At 40.3% G+C, this 19,542-nt stretch overlaps 1 protein-coding gene across 1 annotated transcript in view; it reads left to right on the top strand.

Annotated features, from left to right (window-relative positions):
• Positions 1-661: 661 nt before the first annotated feature.
• rabgap1 (RAB GTPase activating protein 1) overlaps positions 662-19,542 on the top strand; it is a 68,916-nt gene continuing 50,035 nt past the window's right edge. The window contains 7 exon segments of the mRNA XM_029445319.1: positions 662-799; positions 9,838-10,073; positions 11,828-11,857; positions 13,309-13,567; positions 14,030-14,243; positions 15,161-15,335; positions 18,542-18,702. Coding sequence (XP_029301179.1) covers positions 9,921-10,073; positions 11,828-11,857; positions 13,309-13,567; positions 14,030-14,243; positions 15,161-15,335; positions 18,542-18,702 — 992 coding nt within the window. The 5' untranslated portion in view covers positions 662-799; positions 9,838-9,920.

Here is a 19,542-nt window from a genome sequence, read left to right as displayed (position 1 = left end):
TTTAAATGTTTTGATCTAACTGACAGGAAGAATAAATCGGCATTAAAGGAGGAAAACAGTGAAATTCTAGTTTATGGTCAACATTTCTTCTGATGACAGGTCAAACATTTTAAATGCACTTGTCTTGAGTATGTCACAAAAACAAGACCTGGACTTAGATTATACTGCTGTGATACTTGTCTTCAGAATTGACTCCCTCCAGACACGACCTGACATGAGACTTCAAAGAGAAGAACCTGTTCCAGAACAAAAATCACCTTCAATAACCAATTATTTGGCCTAATTATTACCGTAATATGACTTGTTCTCACAATGAAGGGAGGAATTTAATTATGTAAAAACATGACCGCAGGATTGCAATTTAAAACGGATGTATTCCTGACTAAATGGTCCGAAAAGACTTGCAACTGACTTTCAATGTACTACTGAAGAGTGGGGACTTCACTTGGACTTGGCCCCAAGGACTTGAGAACTGCTTTGACAAGAGTTGAGACTTGACTCTCAGACTTAATCTATTTTCTAATTTGAATTAAGACTTAATTTGACTGACTTGAGACTTGACTTGGACTTGTTCTTAAAGACCTGATACAGCTCTGTGAGCCTCATGTCATTAGGTAATACTAACGCTTCCCCTCAGCTAAGGCGACAGAGGCACTGACAGGCGCATGCGCACTGTGGGTGTCAGCGGGTTGGTTGGGCTTGTGTTTACAGCTCGGATGGATGCTGTTGGCTGATGTTATTGGGAAAGTGCAATGTTGTGCCAACCGCCATTGGAATAAATATAACCGTGGGAATACAGGTAAGCTGTTTTACACTTGCAGACGCACCTGCACCGTCAACGTAAAATGCGGCTGTCTCTTCAGTTATGAAATACTAAACCTGTTTGTTGGTTGTAACTGCCAGGGTAGCATGGCTAGCAGGCGTTAGCTAGCCATGCTATATACAGTAATGGCCTGTTTCAAGGCTTCGTCGAGGGCCAGTCTGCGTGTTAATTCACATAATTACTGCGAACACCATTACTTAGCTTTATGCTTTATGGTAACGACACAGTTTCGCTAATTGTTCACTGTGCAGTAAAACGTGTTTGTCGGACTTTGAATCGATGACTGCTGAGTGGCTATTTTTTGCTAACGTAAGGCAGGTTTATAAGGGCTAACTGGGGCAATAAGTTAACACTAAAGCGTGCTACAATAGGCTCAGCCGACGTAATTGAGCAAACAATATAACCGTTAATTAAGTTATCTATTAAAGAGCTGTGTAGTTTGAGACTTATCGAGGCCCTCTGAGGCTTAACAGGCTGCATTGACATGTAGCAGGTTTGCTTGTATTCAGATTAAGTGGTGTACCTGTGAGACCAAGAGCTAATTAAACCATTGCAGTATATGTCTGTTAAAAGACGAATAACCATGCTGGAGTAGCTGTGACTACTGTAAATTGTTAAGCAATACATATTTTCTCTCTATTGGTATGCCTGATTTATTTGTCACTGTTAATATTTCGGCTCAGATCGGATTGACAGCTGGATGTGCTCTGTTTTTGTTTTTAACATACAGTGTGTACAGTATAGGCTGGTAGTATGGTTTATGTTTACTGTACTGTGATTTTCTGTGGCATATTTACTTATTCAGTAATACTGCACACTGTAATCAACCAGTCTATTTCCTATGTAGTACCATTTGAGTTTACCACATACACACAAGTTCATTTTGAGACATTTCTTCATCTATTCTAACGGTATGCATGAGACATGCATACCGTTAGAATAGATGAAGAAATTGCATCATAAAAGGTTAATGCTACTTTAACACACTTAATGTTTATTATAACAACACAAGGCTTTGACCGTGAATCTTTGTTTAAAATTGTAGCAGTTAACACTTACTGCGCTACTTGATGCTTACAGGCTGGAATTTAACTTTTGACTTGACTATTTCTTAAACCAAGTCCTCTGGCCAGCAGTGGCATTCAATCCACTGTGTTAGTTGAAGTTCTGTTATTGTCACATGATAAGGGAGGGACCAGCAGGGATTGTTTAGAGAAGTCTCTGGTGTAGTGCTGTCTGACATGGCTGCTGTGAAGCATTGCCTGAATGAGCTATGTTGAATGACCCCATTGACACGTTTTAGCGGTCCCACTAGTTTGGTTCAGAAACACAAAAATCAATGCTATGATACATTTACAGTATGCAACTATTTGCTGTATTAACAACAATCAATGTTTACCAGAGGAGGGAAAATGTCAGTGCTTCATTAGAAGTACTTTCTATTAGGTTTTATTAAAGTCAATATGAGTATGACATATTTTCCTACACATTTGGTCTAATGCCAATACTATAAATACATGCATTTTTTATATTGGTCTTAGTACAACACACTACATTTTCCGGCGTGCCTGTTTGTAAGCACTTGATTAAAAGCAGACCACAATACGATACAATGAATATAATAATCATGTAATTACGCATTATCTTCTCCTCTTAAGTCAGCCATAATAAAATAATAAATATAATCCGCCTCATGTCAAATCTAATACCTGATGCACTTTCTTGAGATTCCACTTATCCCTTCTCTTAGTGAGTCCCGTTGTTTCCCTCTTATTATAGCTTTATCTATAATAGAGTTTGTGCTGAGCCCTGAATGCTCTGAAGTCCCAACAACGCCCCTCAGCTGCACCTGTCATTTGGGGAGCTGGTGGAGACTGAATTGCGGGGGGCTCCCTTCAACTGTAGTGGATTTGTGTTTCTTTGCAGTTGCTGTGGACGAGATGAAAGCAGACCATCTAAGGTCTAAAGCATTAAATATAGATCATGGCTAAGAGAGGAGTTTAAAGGTACACAGAAGTGTTAAGAATGTGTCTGCAAAATGTTTTTCTCTAGTGGGTTATCTGTCAATTAAACTAATGTTCATGTAGCTGGTACTGTACAGTTCATACAAGTATTAGGGGTCATCGTTGAGGGAGTCCTTCCACAACTTTCCGTGGAGCGTTATGAAGAAATTCTGGGCATCATTCAGTAGAGCATCAGTTAAGTGAAGTTCACCCAGTGGGACTTTGCTGCCTTCACTAAACCTTTGCATCTAAAATCGACGCTTTGTTTCCTAACAGGTGATCTTTTCCTCAGTGTGTGGATTGTCTTTAAAAAAAATAACCTGATAACAATTCAGATCAGACAAGGCAATGTTTGCTTTAATGATATTCAATGACATACCTGAGACACATAGTTGTTAAAGCCTGTAATTAAAATGAATAAATTCCCTTCAAATTATTCAGACCTCCAGTCATGAAGCCAGGAGGGCAAGAACTTTAATCAGTGTTATGAATCAATGATTGCTTATTAATTATTTTACCATTTTAATGTTTTGATCTGTACGAAACGAAGATTATCTTGGTGTTGGCTTTTAGATTTTATGATTTGACGGATCAGTGATATTTCAGTTCTCATTTTAGATACTTCCTGACCCACTGACTGTGGTGGAAGCAGTTTATTTATGAATATATATATGTGTGTATACAGACTAACATATAACACTTACAAATGTATTCGCAGTGTTTTCAGTTCCATAGACAAACATATTGCATCCATGCTACTAATTTAACTCACAGCCAGTCCCTTGAATTGTAAACATCTATTGTAATATGGAGTAAAAAAAACAAGTAGTTCATGGGAAAGAATTGTATTTAAATGGAGTAACTTGTGGATAACAAATCTGGCAAATTGACCCCATTGTTGTAAGCCAATTCATGTTCCTTTTTAAAAGAAGATAACTTCCTTTATATGTAGGCTGATAAAATGTTGTGGTTAGGCCTAAGTGACTGCAAAAGAGAAAGCAAATGATCTGTTACATTACACCCTTTAATACAGTAGAAGTACATATTTATGACTTTGGTCATATCTGGTATTTTTGAGTGAAACCAATTAATTTTCTCGCACTTCTATTTTGCAGAATGTACATAAAACGGCTTTATATTAATAATACACTCTTCCCTTTTTGCAACCGCATATGAACCTAGTTTCAGTGACACTTGTGGCTTTCAGTTCTAATTTCTAAAGGCCTAACACCCTTAACTGTTTGTTGTTGAAGCATATAGCCACTTAAAAATACATACAGCTGTAACGTTTCCCTTGTAAGCCATCCTCTTCCGTTTTTTATAAACCAGCAGACATACACCACTAAATACATCTCTGTGTGTGAATAGCCGCACATTGTGCAGCTCAGTGTCTCACAGTGGAGGGGTTTGTTGCAGCCAGTGCTCCATTTCAGAAGTTAAAGGCACCGGCAGGCCAACACTGAGTGATTTAGTTTTTTTGTTTTGTTTTTCTCAGTCATGTGAGATTGTTTTGTTGTTGAGTGTGAGACATGCAGAGGTTTCATTCCTGGATCGCCAAGTGGGAGTCCGTGCTCTGCTGTGGATCTGGAATCGAGATGATTTTAAGATACTCTCACGGTCCAAAGAAGATGTAAATTAGGGACTCTGTGTGTGCGCGTGCGTGTGCGTGTGTGTGAGCTCTTCTTCCATTCCTTTTCTTTCCCCTCTCTTTTGTACCTTACATTGCGACTCTGTTAACTCAGCTGTTTCTGTCATTCTTTCTCCTTTTCCTCTCTGTCTCTCCCTTACTCCCTGCTATCTCTGCCTGGCTAAATATCCCTGCTGTGAGGCAAGTCGAGAGGGACTGTGTTGCAAGCCTGAATGCTCTCTGGCTGTGTCTTCCGCTCCCTTGTGAGGTGCACGCAGAGCCCAGCTGGCAGCCCAGAACAGCCTGTTCAGCTGTAGAGTGGTAGGGAGGAAAGAAAATAGAAAAGACACATATTTTTACACATGGATTGACATCTGATATGTTTGTCACGGATTCAAATACTTTGCACCTGTTTTGAACTGCGACAAACAGCTAAGAGAGGTCAATGGAGATTGTACTGTTTGTGCATGAACCACAGTAGGACACACCCAGACTACATCAACCTAACTGGTGTTATCGCTTTGTGTGTCAGCTGAGTTAGTGAAACTCAGCCCTACCACACCAGACAACTTGGTTGCGTTCCTGAAAAATAAAGTTGTGTGCCTGATTGCATCTTATCACTAAATATGTGCTTGCTTAAACAATCTGTGTGATAGATTGTGTTCATTGTGAAGCCCACCATGGGTATTACTTATGATGTACTCAGTATCACAAGGAAGAAGAACAGCTAATGTGATTGCATGTGCATATGAACCTATGAGACCTGAAACAATTAGTTGATTGTTTGATTAGCTAACAATAGATTTATTGTATTGGTCCTCATTCAAGCAAACATAGCCACTCTTTCTCTGGACTCAGCTTCTCAAATGTGAAGATTTGCATTTTTTCTTTGCCATAAATGACAGAAAATTAAATATCTTGTGGTTTTGGACTGTTGGTCAGAATGAACATCAATTTAAGTACGTCACTGGGAAATTAGGAAATAGTTTTTAGTATATAATAAATTATAAAACGGACATGTCAAATCAAGCAATCTGATTGGTTCTTAGCCGTGGTATAATGAGCGTATATCACGGGTAGAATTGTAGTTACTTTTCACAACAAGTCAGTATCCCGCCGCGTCTGAGAAAAAACTACAACCGTTACAGCTGTTAAATTACGTCCGTTAAGAAACAAGCTTACAAAGCTTTACTATGTAAATAAGAACAGAGTTCCATTCGTTCGGTTGCTTTTATTATAAATAATATCAGCGTGAAATGACAATAATCAAACACGTACTATACAGGCTGAAACACAGACGTGTTTACAGTTCAATCTGGTCCCGGGTTCCGGTCGTGCATGCGCCAATACAAGGGACCGTCCATTTAGTATAGTACAATGTTCTCTACTCTGGAGGAGTGGATTGATCAGTGCCTCTCTCCAGAGAAAAAAGCCCCTAAAAGACGACATGCAGAGCTACGTGAAGAGCAGGTAGACCAAATGGAAAAAAACGAAATGAACAGAACACCGCGCTAGCTGTTAGAGCGCTAGCTGTTAGCACTATGTTTTGTGCAGAAGGCAACGGAGGGACTATTTTATTTTGAACATCATTATTTAATAATAAAAACTATTTAAATTGGAGTGTGTATTTTTCTTTCATATTGCCACACTTTGTAACCGTTTTATAAAAGCAATAGCTCACTTCAGACCGTGATGTATGCTCATTATATCACAGTTAAGGGGGTTGAACCACGCCCCTTAACTGTGATATAATGAGCATATACCACGGCCTGTTGTGAGCTATTGCTTAATTATAATAGGCCTGCATAGTGAAATACCCCCCGCCCCCCGTGCTTTTAGATATTTAAATTAAAAAAAAGGTTTAATCAAATGCAATAAGTTGCAGCTTTACTTTTACATTTCCAAATTGAATGACATTCAAAGTGTAATGAATGTCTCCTTCTAACTCTAAAATGTGCACTGATATACTTAAAATAACAGTCTGAGAGCCAGAATGACCTTTCAGAGCTGTTTCTGTCAAAAGTAACAGTCACTGGACACAGTAGCACCACCTTTGCCAAAGGAGGTTTGCACCACATGAACCACTGTAGATGACGAGGGTCTTGTTGTCATGGTGATACAAGTACACACAACAGTGTTTTCCAACAGAGGAAACTGCTTCCTGCTTCCCTGCTCTTCTCACCTTTTCAGCTCTCTAACATGGGGAATATAAGTTGAAGAATAGTCAAAGAAAAGATTAAATGTTTAAAACCAAGCATGAAACCGATACAAGAGGAGGGAAGAGAGGGTTCAGATGGAGAAAACAATGTTGTTGAGTGCAGTGAATGTGATGTGCCAACTTTTTATTAAAAAGTGCCACTAAGTTCAAGAATTATCTCACAAGCCTAGACATGTCCTGCGTGCGTGCGTACGTGCGTGCGTGCGTGACTGCATTTATTGTTTTCAGTTTGCTGCTTGAAACACGAACGACTTAGTGAAGCTAATTGCCATCTTTCTCAGATAACACCACACGTTGTGAAGTCTCAGCAGCATCATTACATTGCTCTCCAAGTTACCAAGCAGTGAGTGATCTACTTTAGATTAAATTTATGGTGGCTCGAAGACATTGGCCACTGTCTCAATTATTTTCTAACCAGACACAATATTTAACTGAGAGTTAAGTGTTTCTCTTAGACTGGGACAGTTATTACTGTCAGAGTTACTAGCGGGAACAAAAAAAAAGACCAAAATGTGTATCCATGTAACTCAAAGTTTATCAACGCAAATTTTGAGGAACAAGAACTAGATTAATCACTTGGAGGACAAGTTTGCTAAAAATAGAAAGCAGCTGCCTTTGAGCCAAAAGTAGAGTAAACATCTGTAATGGCTCTTCAAGATTAAAAGCCTGAGATCAGAGGATGAGGAGTGATGCAATTTTCCCGTTTGGATTGCGACTGAGTCAGATGCTCTTCTTCTTTTAGAGTGGTAGGTTTACTGTTGTTTCTCAGCTTAATCCCGCAATTTGTATTTTACTGAAGACATTTGTGCCAGTTATAGACTAAACATCCAAGCAGGTGCTGTCAATCAATCACAGTCTGTCCACACCAAGACACTCCTGAGGAGAGGTTCAATCAGGGGCTTTAGGATGAGCGGTCATTGCTTACTGAAAGCATTGTTTTGGAAAGGTCGATTTTGAATCACTGCAGAGCTCGACCTATATTTGAAGCTTGACCTTAGTGATATAATAAAATGTTCTGTTCTGCAGTATTATAGGCCATGCTGAAAGTTATTACAAACCAAACGATCGCTTGTTCTGTATGAGAAGCATATATATTCATGCAAGATCATTTGGTAACTATTGTAACAACTATGCATGTGAGTGCTAGGACTTTCCGATGACGTTAGGAAGTGAAAGGTAGTTCAAACTGAGTTGGGGCTCGTGTGCTCTGTGTGTTGTAGCAGTTCTGTATTAAAAAGTGAATACTCATGATCATATTTTTTTTTCATGAGCTCCTTGTGATAATAGATAAGTTATAAAAATCAGTCACACATAAGTTGTCACTTACTGGTCTATGATTTCCCCCCCCTGGGTCGATGTAGAGCCAATGATGCAGGATGGCAGTGAGTGAGTTACCTGTCGGTCCATATGACTTCTTTATTACTCCTCTCGGGTCACTCGAGTCAGTGTGAACACCAAATAGAATTTTGTGTGAAACAGACCTTAACTGTTACTCATAATTGGTCAGAAGTTGTGTAGTATTAGAATCACTCTCAGTTTTCAATCTAAGGCTACAGTAAGTGTCACACTAAAAGTGGCACTAACAGATCATCGTACGCAAGTGACCCTGTCTCTCAACTTCAATTTTGCAACTCAAGGGACAAACAACACCCAGGACTTGTGGATGAATACCAGTCGCTCATTTCCAGAGAACCAACCCTAAGCTGTCGGTTTAAGTTACTCCGTTTGTGTTTTGCATAACAAGATTCACATCAGCACAATATGTTGTAAAACAAGTCTAGTCACACAGAGATAGCTACTTATATTGAGGTATATTATGGGTCAGTATAACAAAGTTATCATAAGTTATGCACATTATCAACTGCTTTGACCTTTCCGCTGTAGACATATTTTCCTATTACTTTTCCATTGTTGGACCTGCTTTGAATAGGAAGGGCGAGGTTTGACAGGAGAGCAAAGTGGAGGAATCAGCTAGTGAAACCTTTAGAAAATGTAGGAGTGCAAGTGCAGCCCTTATTTGAGAGCAATAAAGGCTGAGAAAATAGAAGATTGCAGGGAGATAGATAAGGAGGGCATGCAGAAGAAGAGAGAGGTGAAAGAGAGAAAGGGAGAGAAAGAAAGGGAGGGGGAATGGCCAGAAATAGCTTGTTATGGTCTCTTGTTGAACCTCTGCCAGAACCTTCTGTTGCGCCTTTCTTCCTGTGTTACACACAACTGGCACCTTCCCCTTTTCCGGATTTACCTCATGCCTTAAATGTAACAATAGAGCTTTAACTCATCTAAGTTTTTGACTTTGCCACTAGAGGTAAAAAGTGAAACATATTTTCTCCTTTCTTTTCTCTTCCTGTCCTCATTGGTTACACTATGTCATATTTGAGGGCTCATTGTATGCATGCATCTTGTGACAAAATATGATGCTATGTTAATATTTCATGAATGGATTGATGGAGGGAGCTGGAGTGAAAGGCAGAGCGAGGGATGAGCGGATGATGTGTAAGTGTTTCCCTCCTGATCTTGGTTATTTGTGGTTGTTGCGGCAGGCTGGGAGAACGGCCACGCTCTGAGGCGCGCACGTAATGTTTTTAGCATATTCAGTGCATCATTTCTTTTGTGTGTTTAGCTAATATATTTCCTGTGTACAGGTGGTAGGACCACACTTGAATCTTTATAAAGGGCAATACTGACACGGAATATTGGATGCTAGTGGCAAGCTGGTTTCATCCCTAATTCCTCACTTTCATATGCATGTTTCTTTTTTCAAAATGACACTTGCATCACCACAGCTTTGCATTGCATCAAGCTATTTTGCGAATACCTCTTCTGTAGTCTGCTGTGATTGACACATTTTGCCTCAAATGACACAGAAATCCTCTTTTCCTCTGATCTTTACTGTGTCTTTACTTCTTCATTGTAGCCTATTGTTTATCACTTTCACTTGAACTACGATTTTTTTTTGCTTAATCTCACCCTCTAGATTTTCTAAAGCTTCCTCAAATTTTCCTAAAGGTGTTTAAAAAGACCTCTAAAAGTGAATTATAAATGCTTTCACCATTTTATGACAGGGCCTAGTTTATAAGTAGCCAGGTTTCCAGTTGCCTTTCATGGATTTCATCACATCATGACTGTTTTCTGCTTCTTTTCTTTCTTTCTTTTTTTCTTTTTCTAGGTGATTTTGCTCATCATCTCCCACCACTTTCTCCTCCCGTCTTCCATTCATGAGCAGCGTGGCTGAGTTTAACAGCGGCAGCCATGGATGACAAGGGCTCGGTGGGGAAGATTAGCGTGTCTTCGGACTCAGTGTCCACTCTCAACAGTGAGGACTTTGTCCTTGTGTCCCGGCTGGGGGATGAGACACCCTCCTCCACTAATAATGGTAGTGATGACGAAAAGACAGGACTGAAGGTAAGGATGGTTGGGTGTAGGTATGGACGGAAGTACAAAGAAGAGAAGGGAGACGTCAGAGCTGTACTGGTCAGAGTATAAAAGTCTGTGATAATAATAATTACCTAAACTGCTTCCTACTGTAAATATCATGAGTCAATACTGATGCAGTAATAGTCACATAAGAAAAACTATAGTTACTGTAAAGCAATATTCATTTTCAAAGTACTAACAGGCGACAGAGTGCGTGGATGGCTAAATGCTCATATCAGCACTCTTTTTTTTTTTTTTAATTGTTAACTGATTAGGAATGTTATCTCAAGACCCACATCATGATTTACCAAAACGTTTTGATGTTTTATTAAGTGTAACTTGTTAAAACTGCAGGTCGTGGGGTCTCAATCCATACAAACTTCATTGTTAACAGGTTGTGTTCATCACAACTCTCGTTCATCTTTTGAAACATGCAGTCTCACACTCTAACCATAAAGCTAACCATTTCTTGTTTTGCTTTTTCCACATTCTTCTCACTCTAACTTCTTCTCATAGTTTGTCCTAGATGTGTGTGTTTAATCTGTAGTTTCATTAGCTTCTTATAGTAAGGAAGCCCTTAAATCCTTGCACATCAACAGACATTGTGACAGGCTTTGATTGTAGTGAAGCACTTGTTCTTATCTCTCAAGCTTGTGAAGAAGCCTATCTGTGACACACATTTGAGTTCTTCCACTGTAAATTGTCTGTATTATTTAAATCGTACCTAAAGAAAGGTGTCATCCTTCCAAATCAAACGATTGAAGAAAACCACATTTCTTTTGTTGTGTGAGCTGACAGTGTTTGACCAGTGTCAGCTAATTTTAACTTTGGGGGAACATCAATCAGCTGCTTTTTCTATGTGTCATCGTACGGCAGTTTGTCTGACATACAGTATGCCTCTGTGATTCACTTCAGTGCTTCAGTTAGCGCTCACTCAGCAGATATTAGTTTACAAATAGTGTGCCGATGCAGTCGCAAGTGCTTTGAACCAATTGTCAGAGAAAATAATGGTGTTTTGTGACCAGGGTGTGTCTCTCCATGAAGAGAATAAAGACTTTCTGAGGAAGGAAATGTAGCTACCAGCCACCATCCTGTGTGTGTCCCTAATGGGTTCAGGTTACTCCTCTCCTCTCCTCTCCTCTCCTCTCCTCTCCTCTCCTCTCCTCTCGTCTCGTCTCGTCTCCTCTCGTCTCCTCTGGTCTCCTCTGATTTCTCCTCTCCTCTCCTCGTGTATTTCATCTTACTAGCTTTCACACATCCTTTTATTGAATTTATTTAAGAATCTGGCTCTAATGTTCATACTGTGTCCATTAGTTTATATCAATACTGTACTGTACTTGTGTGTCTTTGTAAAGGAAGGAATTGTTGACGTCATGTTGTAAAGGTACCAGAAGATGGCGCCAGCAGAGCATGGATGTTGTTTATTCAGTTGATAGGAAGAGGTCACACTTTTTTCCTGTCATCTGCTGTGCTTGGAGATGATGTTGCATATTACACGACGAGTTAAACCAAGTTAAGTTATCAGTTTTGTGCAACCTAGTGGCGGCAGGAAATCGGTACCCCCCACACACATCCACTGTTCTGCAATATGTAGTGGTGAAATCACTCCATTCACTGACACTTGGTCATCCAGATATCATGTATTGGTTCTCGCCGACACACTCTTGTGCACATTTCCCTCCCAGTCAGCCCATCCAGTCAGAGAGGAGTCAGTGTGTCTAAACTTGTTGTTTGTTATGCAGGTGATTTCTGAGGAAGGGGTCAGCTTTAAGGTCAGTCTCTTCTCTCGCTATCTTTCCTTTCCTTCTCTCTGTGTCTCTCTCTTGCTTGTATCTATCTATTTCCCCTCTCTTTCTGTGATGTGATTCTGTCTGTGATAATTTGTGCTCTTTGTATATTTGCCAGGCTGTTGAGTGATGGCCCTAGCCAGCCATTTTACTACTTAGGCCTTGATGATGGTAGGGATAGACATTCTCACATATAGGACTGTAGTTGTATTTGACAATTTCCCAGGCTTTTAGCACTAGCTGTACACCACAAGGCCACCGCAGTTGCATAGTGACGCAGTTATGTCAGATGTGTGAACCTACATTTGATGCTGCTTGATGCAGTCTTCAAATAATAATATTTAGTTTCATTACATGGCACTAGGACTATTAACATAGTCACTGTAGCTGTAATATCCATCCTGCTCTAGATAATTGCTTGAGTTTAACGGCATTGAACAAATTACCATAAACCTCCAAGGCACAGATATTATTTATGGCTGTCTTTACAAAGCTTACTTGGGAGATTTAACCTAAATATTTAACCATGTAAAAAATCACATATACCACAAAGGCTGAAAATTAGATTCTCTATTATTGATTGTCTGTTACAATCCCTTATTGCTCAGCACAGCAGTGCCCTCTGCAGCTTAAGTCTGCTCTCCTATTTCTTACCTCATAACTTCAGGCTGCTGCCACAGCAGGCAATGGAAATGGGGCCTTGCCTTTGTTTTGTGGCACCTCATGGTTTGTCCAGATTAAAGTTTGCTCTCTGATTGCTATTCGTTAGCTTTGGAATAAGCCTGCCAATAAGTGTTAGCACGGCTCATCTAATGTCTCAATACAGGTATTTCACAACTAAAATTCACTACTAATCACTAATATTGGATGCAATGAAATGAAAATATATCTGACCGCCAACTTGAAACAAGGCATCTTTCCCCCTTAAACACACTGTAATCACTTGTAATGAATTACAAAACCAGCACAGCCACTGCACATTTCTATAAGCTGTAGGGGAACATTGTAATGCAGTTGATGTAGCTCGAAAGAGTATCTTAAATTCAATATGCTATGGTGATTACTACATTGATTTTGTTTTGTACCAATAGGTTTCATTGTTTTTTCAATACTAAATGTGTTGCGTTTTATGCTTCCTTTTCCCATTGCTCTGTGGTGTGGTTTTGTTCATGTCTGTTTCTATCTGTGTGTGTGTGTGTGTGTGTGTGTGTGTGCTTGTGTGTTTGTGTGTGCTTGTGTGTTTGTGTTTGTGTGTGCATGTGTTTCTTGTCCTGTGTGTGTGTGTTTCTTGTCCTCTGTGTGTGTGTGTGTGTGTGTGTGTTTCTTGTCCTCTGTGTGTGTGTGTGTGTGTGTGTGTGTGTGTGTGTGTGTGTGTGTGTGTGTGTGTGTGTGTGTGTGTGTGTGTGTGTGTGTGTGTGTGTGTGTGTTTGTATCAGATTGTGGGGAATGGAAGTGAGCAGCAGCTCCAGAGGGAATTAGAGGATGTCCTCATGGACCCATCGGTAGCCGACACTGGACTCAGATCAGAAGCAGGAATGGACAGCCTTAGTGGGGGCGACCATGGCCCTCTTCCCACTACAGCGTCACCCGTACCGCCGGGCTCTGACCCTCTGAGTGCACCGCCACCCAAGCTGGAGATGGTGCTTCCTGTTCAGACGGCTCAGGAGAGTGAGCTGAATGAGAGATCGTACCGAGGTGAGCAATGATGGGACTTTTCTTATCCTCTTTTCTTGCGACTGTCAAAGAGCTCACACAATGGCTCTTATCTTCAGCTTTATAGGTGGTTTTCTAAGCCTTTCAGAGTGATATCACAGAATAACCCAGGTTTCTAATCACACAGTATACTCCACTTCTCTCATTGCTTCTTTTTTATATTTCTATCAGAGGACTTCTATACTATTTTCTATTCCTTCGCTTGTCACCTCTATGCATTTGTTGTTTGAATTTCACTAGTTGATATGACTGTGGATCTCCCTTCTTACTATTCCGTGTCTACACCTTATTTCTACTTTAAAGAAACCAAGTCAGCCTACCTCTAATGAGGACAATGATGTTGATGTACAACCATTAAATCACAAAATAAGTAATACATTAATCAAATCCTTTTATTTCCTTTTCTTCTTTCTACCCCTCTCCCAATCCATTGCCCCATTGCAGCAGATGAATCATCATCAGAGGGCAGTCCTGGCAGTCCCATCCCAGATGAGGACAGCGTTGTGTTCAGCCAGCTGACATATCTGGGGTGCGCCTCGGTCAACGCCCCCCGCAGTGAGGTGGAGGCCCTCCGTATGATGAGTATCCTCAGAGGGCAGTGCCAACTGCCACTGGATGTCACACTGTCTGTGCCAGGCGTTTCCGAAGGCACAGTCAGGTAGGGGGAACATATGTTCTACAGTAACATACACATGTGTGTACATACAATACACTTGGGCGTACAGTGTGTCTCATACACACAGTATTGGGGGCGTCACGATTTTGATTCTAAATGAAAAATTGATTTGAAATGAGCTTTTAATTTTGATCATCAAAATCAGAAGTAGGATCAGCGAGTCTCTCAGTATTTTTTTTTATCTCTCCCCCCCGCCTACTTGCGCACGGCCAAAGAAAAAAACAACAACACTATGAATACAATACAGCGTTGCTTACCGGGAGCTTGCAGCTGTACAGTTGGAGGCATCATGGCCTTTGCCGGAGTCGGAAATGTCATGGAAACAACAGAACTGGAAAATCCCGCTGCTTACCAGAAGTCTCCGGCAACATTTTGCCTTCCCCGTTAGTTATGTCAACAACAAAGGTGTCATTGACAGAATAACTACAGCTAGAAGGCTGTAAAGGGAAAGTCTCCACTTAAAAATTGATTGTGCATCTACATAATGTTGTACGGTAATGCATGTGGCTGGCAACTGGGACTTCATGATGCATTCAAGTGTACCTCATAAAGCTGTTGTTGTAAAGTGTCTCTCTTTGTTTTTCTGTCTAACAGTGTGTTCCCAAGTGACTGTTGAAATAAGTTATTGTTATTAGATATTAAATAAATGATGTAATTTGACCATATGGCCATAGTGTGGTACATTCGACAAACAAATATGGCGGTTATATCACACTTGCCACCGTTTAGCCTATCTTTTTAAAGTTAGACTCCATACTCTCCCAATGGAAGAGTTGCCAGTTATGAATCGAATAATCGAATGGAATCGTAGATTTGGAGAATCACGAGTCTCCATACAAAGTACACAACCACACATCTCATCATGCAACGGCAACATTTGATTATTGCTTTTCTAACAGGTTGCTGGACCCCAATTTCAGTACAGAGATCGCCAACTACCCTATATACAAGATTCTGTTCTGTGTGCGAGGCCATGATGGCACACCAGAGAGCGACTGCTTTGCCTTCACTGAGAGCCACTTCAATGCTGAGATCTTCAGGATCCATGTGTTCCGCTGCCAAATCCACGAAGCGGTGAGGATTCAATCTTTAATTGATTAATTGTTACATTTTTATGCAACTATGTTCAATGAAGACATTCGATGGATAGGGTTACAATTTGGTAAGTCTAAAAACAATACTCATTCAGAGATCAGCTGTGTTTTTAATGAAAACTTTAATTAACTGGATTTTGTCCTCCATCACTTCCATTAGAAGCATATTAGTAAGAGATCTTTTGTAGGCCAGTAAGAACAGCGGGAGTGATAACATATAGCAAAACCTGCATTAATGTTGTTTGAGCGCCTGGATATTGTTTTTAATTCAGACTGGACTAATGTTGAACCTATCCTTTAACACAAACTAACACAAAACAGAATGTTACCAAACAATGTTACTGCTGTTCAGATAATGGACAAAAGGGGGAGCAAAAGCTCCTCTTGTAAATGCTCTGCATTTCACATGCAGCTCTTTTTTTCACCCTTTTTCTGTGTCTTCCACTCACATACATTTACATGTTTACACTCATATTGCTAGCAGTATTCTGGTTGACCTTGTCTTAAATTGTTGATCTCCTTTGTCAGTGGTCCCTAAGGGATTATGTCATGCACAATGCTGCGCTGCAATGCACATGTTCACCATACACACATACTAAAGTACAAACGATCCCCTAAGCTAATTTATAGGGGAGAATAAGTGCCATTTGTTATATACAGTAGTAGGTTCAGCAGATATATAAAAGAAGGGAATTGGGATTGAACTGTTGAAACTGGGTTAAAGTAATGCTTCACTGTTCAGTGACCTGATTTCTCCCTCATGGAAGCACTCTCCTTCTATGTCACTTAGAGCCCCCAGACAGACGCTACTTTATCAGCCCCACATCATCCAGCTTCCCAGACATCCACCCGTAACACACATGCTCACACTAAAACAATAATGCATGTAAAAAAACCCTCCCAAACAGATAATCCCCATTAGTAATTCACTTCTTTACTTAGAAACCGGACATCTCTGGTTTAAGCTCCCTCTTCCATGTCCTCTTCCCCACAGTCTTCCTCTTGCACCCACCCTTCTCTTCCTTCTAAACCCCCAGCAACAAACCAATCTATAATGCCTCCAGCGTTTTCTTTTAGTGGGGGCCTCTCATTTGCACTATTAGACTGGATTGAGTCAGTTTATTGGTGGCCTACTTCAGAAAAATGTCAGTCATATGCCTCACATCAGCCTCAAAGCTGCTCTATACAACTTCTATGATCTCTGAAACCACTGTATTTATTTATTAATTTCATCACGGCTCTATACTCAGCTAACCTTGTGGCAGAACATCACAGCTGGACTAAAACTATTAAGGGCCTTATTTGCCTCAGCTGTCTCATTTGCTTTTAGCAAGTGACTCAATTATTTAATCAAATTGTGAAGAGCATCTGAAGTTTCTTTACCCCTAATTCAAAAAATATGACAATTTGGAAAGAGAAATGAGAAACTTCAGGCAAATGAATTTCCTTCTTTCATCGGAATCACCGTAAGTACTTTTAGGTTTTGCAATCATTTGTTCTTCGAAACAGATTTGTAGATTTTGCAGCTGAACTGTTCCTACATAAAGCGCACCACCGCCTCATCCCTACGCCGCCTCCTTTGTGCCAGACCTCCTCATCAGGCCCCACGGCTAGTTTCTAACAATATCCAGTTTTCTGGTGATGCAGAGCCCTGCTGATTTCCCTTGTGTGCCCATAAACTTGCTCCTCCCGTCCAGAGATGTATATCTAGTGTTCTTCAAACCTCAACGGCTTCAGTAGATTTGTTTTACTCAAATGACTCAAAAAAATAGAAATCAAATGACATTACAAAGACAGAGTGGCAGAATGTTTCTGTTGCACCCAATATCAGCGCAAATGACTTGTCAGGATTTATATTTGTGCAGTACAACGGTCCAAGTCCTAAGAAAGCTCCTTCACACTGCACACAAAGAATAAAAAGGCAATTTCTTCGACAGTCAAAACTGGTCAGTTCTGACTCGAGCTTTGATTTGAACAATATAAAACAATTCTCTTGTGTTATATGTCATAATTTCATACAGGGGGGTGACCCCCTACTAACTCTACTTATTCCTCATCTCTTAAATCCAGCCCCCCCTGTTATTTCTCAATAAACAAACCCCCTGCGATGCCCTAACATCCTTCTACTGTAGCGAGAGCATAACAAAGGCTTTTTGTAGGAGATGTTAGAAGCTGCTTTATATACTCGGGCCATGAAAAAAAGCAAAAGAGCGTTGTTATTTATTGATAACAGCAGTTTTCCCACATCACCTCTCAGCCACTAACCCCCACGCTCTGCTGTTTACCAGAATTAGAGATGATCAAAAACCACTGTGCTGTGGGCCTCTGGTTTGGGGGACTGCTTTGTTTGTTATCACACACACATGTCTGTGTAGTAATGATCAAACATTTAATGAAATACTTCTTCATGACTAAATGCAAAGCTCACAAATCTATATTCTTACGAGTGGAAAAATACATTTAGTGAATGTAAATAAATCATTACTTCAGTTTTCCATACTTGGCAGCCCAATGGTGCCCCCCCCCCCCCCCCCCCCCCCCCTCCCCCAACTCAACTCAACTCTTATCCTGTTTGGGGTTGGAGATTTAGCAGAACCCTGCAGTCTCTGGTAGGACTGAGTTGTCTCTGCTTCATGTTTATAGGAACAATACCTCCTCAGTCCAATGTGAATCAGTATGTTGATTAAAACTCAAAATGGTTAATAGGTTGGACCTGCTGTCTGTAGAGTAGTAGGTCATTAGGTAAACGTTTTGGTGCCCCATATTGAAAAATGACATAACAGATCTGCAGGGGTTTGGTGGAGGTTATAATCGATACTAATGACTATTTTTGGCTTTGAAAACTGACATTGTGATACTGGTTATCTCTTCAGTGGATGTTTTCTATTAGATAACTGCTTTCATTATCTAACGTGTCAATGTTGCCCGTGTGTTTAACCTAAGGCAACAACGACGAGGCTTAAGGAGGGATGGGGATTGGAACAGGAGAGTTGTGTTAATGTCACCAATACTTTTGCAATTTCTTCTCTGTATGAATTGAGGTTAATAAAGGTCACGGATGCCTATTCAAACTTACATTATTGTTGTTTATTCTATATATCTGTATTATTACCCCTCCTCATTATGCTGCCTTAATTGTGTGTAACATGTTGTGTGTGTGTGTGTGTGTTTACCTTCCTCCTGCAGGTGAGTAGGATACTGTACAGCTTTGCCACAGCGTTTCGGCGCTCAGCGAAGAAGGCAGTTCTGTCATCTCAGCAGCCGGCTCCGCTCACACCTGACAGTGACTTGTTTACCTTCACCGTCAGCCTGGAGATCAGGGAGGATGATGGCAAGGGTACTTTCAGGTGAGAGACATACATTCACTCATTTCGATGTTTAGATCATAATTTTAAGATGCTTATACAGAAAATAATTAGTTTTCTTTCTGTTGAGTCTATTGTAGACGTGGGCATACTGTTCAGCGTCTGTCATCAGAACTGTATTGAATAACAGCTTTTATATATATATGGGCATTTTGGAAAATGTATAGACACCTTAAATATCATGGTTAAAAATGTGCTTTTCAGTAGCACCACCACTTTAACAAAATACCTTAAGAACTTTGATTGAATCACCAAATGACTTGCATATAAACACAGGGACATGTAGCCCTTCTTGGGTTTTAAGTGTTTAAGTTCGCACATTTTCTGGTGACCCAGTTACCCAGAGGTCACAAAACTTTCCTCAGTGGTCATCATGTCGGATCATCTTATTGATTCATATACAAGAATAATGCATTAGTCATTTAAGCTTGAAAATGATAACATTTAGTGACTCTGAAATGATAAGATATCACTTAAGAGCCTCACAGAAGTAAACGAGGGAGCGGGGTGTCCTTCCAGGCCCAGTGGACTGGTATTTTGAACACTTTGTCACATTGATAAGAGAACACAACAGAAAGTTCCTGTGTGTGCTCCGCTCACCCAATCTTCCCCCTGACCTTTTTTATTTTGTTTTCCCATACTGAGTCACTTCCGTGTGTTCACAAACAGCCCTAGATACTGAGCTTATTTGGAAAACAAAACAAACAAACAAATGTTATGCCTGTAGGTATTTTTAACCAACACATATTTTCTCCTCATTAGCTGTCTGTTGATTATTTTAGTGTGCTGCCTTCCAAGCAAACTGCGCTCACATGCAAGCAC

Source organism: Cottoperca gobio, chromosome 12 (assembly GCF_900634415.1).
Source record: "Cottoperca gobio chromosome 12, fCotGob3.1, whole genome shotgun sequence".
In the NCBI taxonomy this organism is placed as follows: domain Eukaryota; kingdom Metazoa; phylum Chordata; class Actinopteri; order Perciformes; family Bovichtidae; genus Cottoperca; species Cottoperca gobio.
Note: the sequence above shows the minus strand (reverse complement) of the source record. Positions and strands in the feature narration are given on the sequence as shown.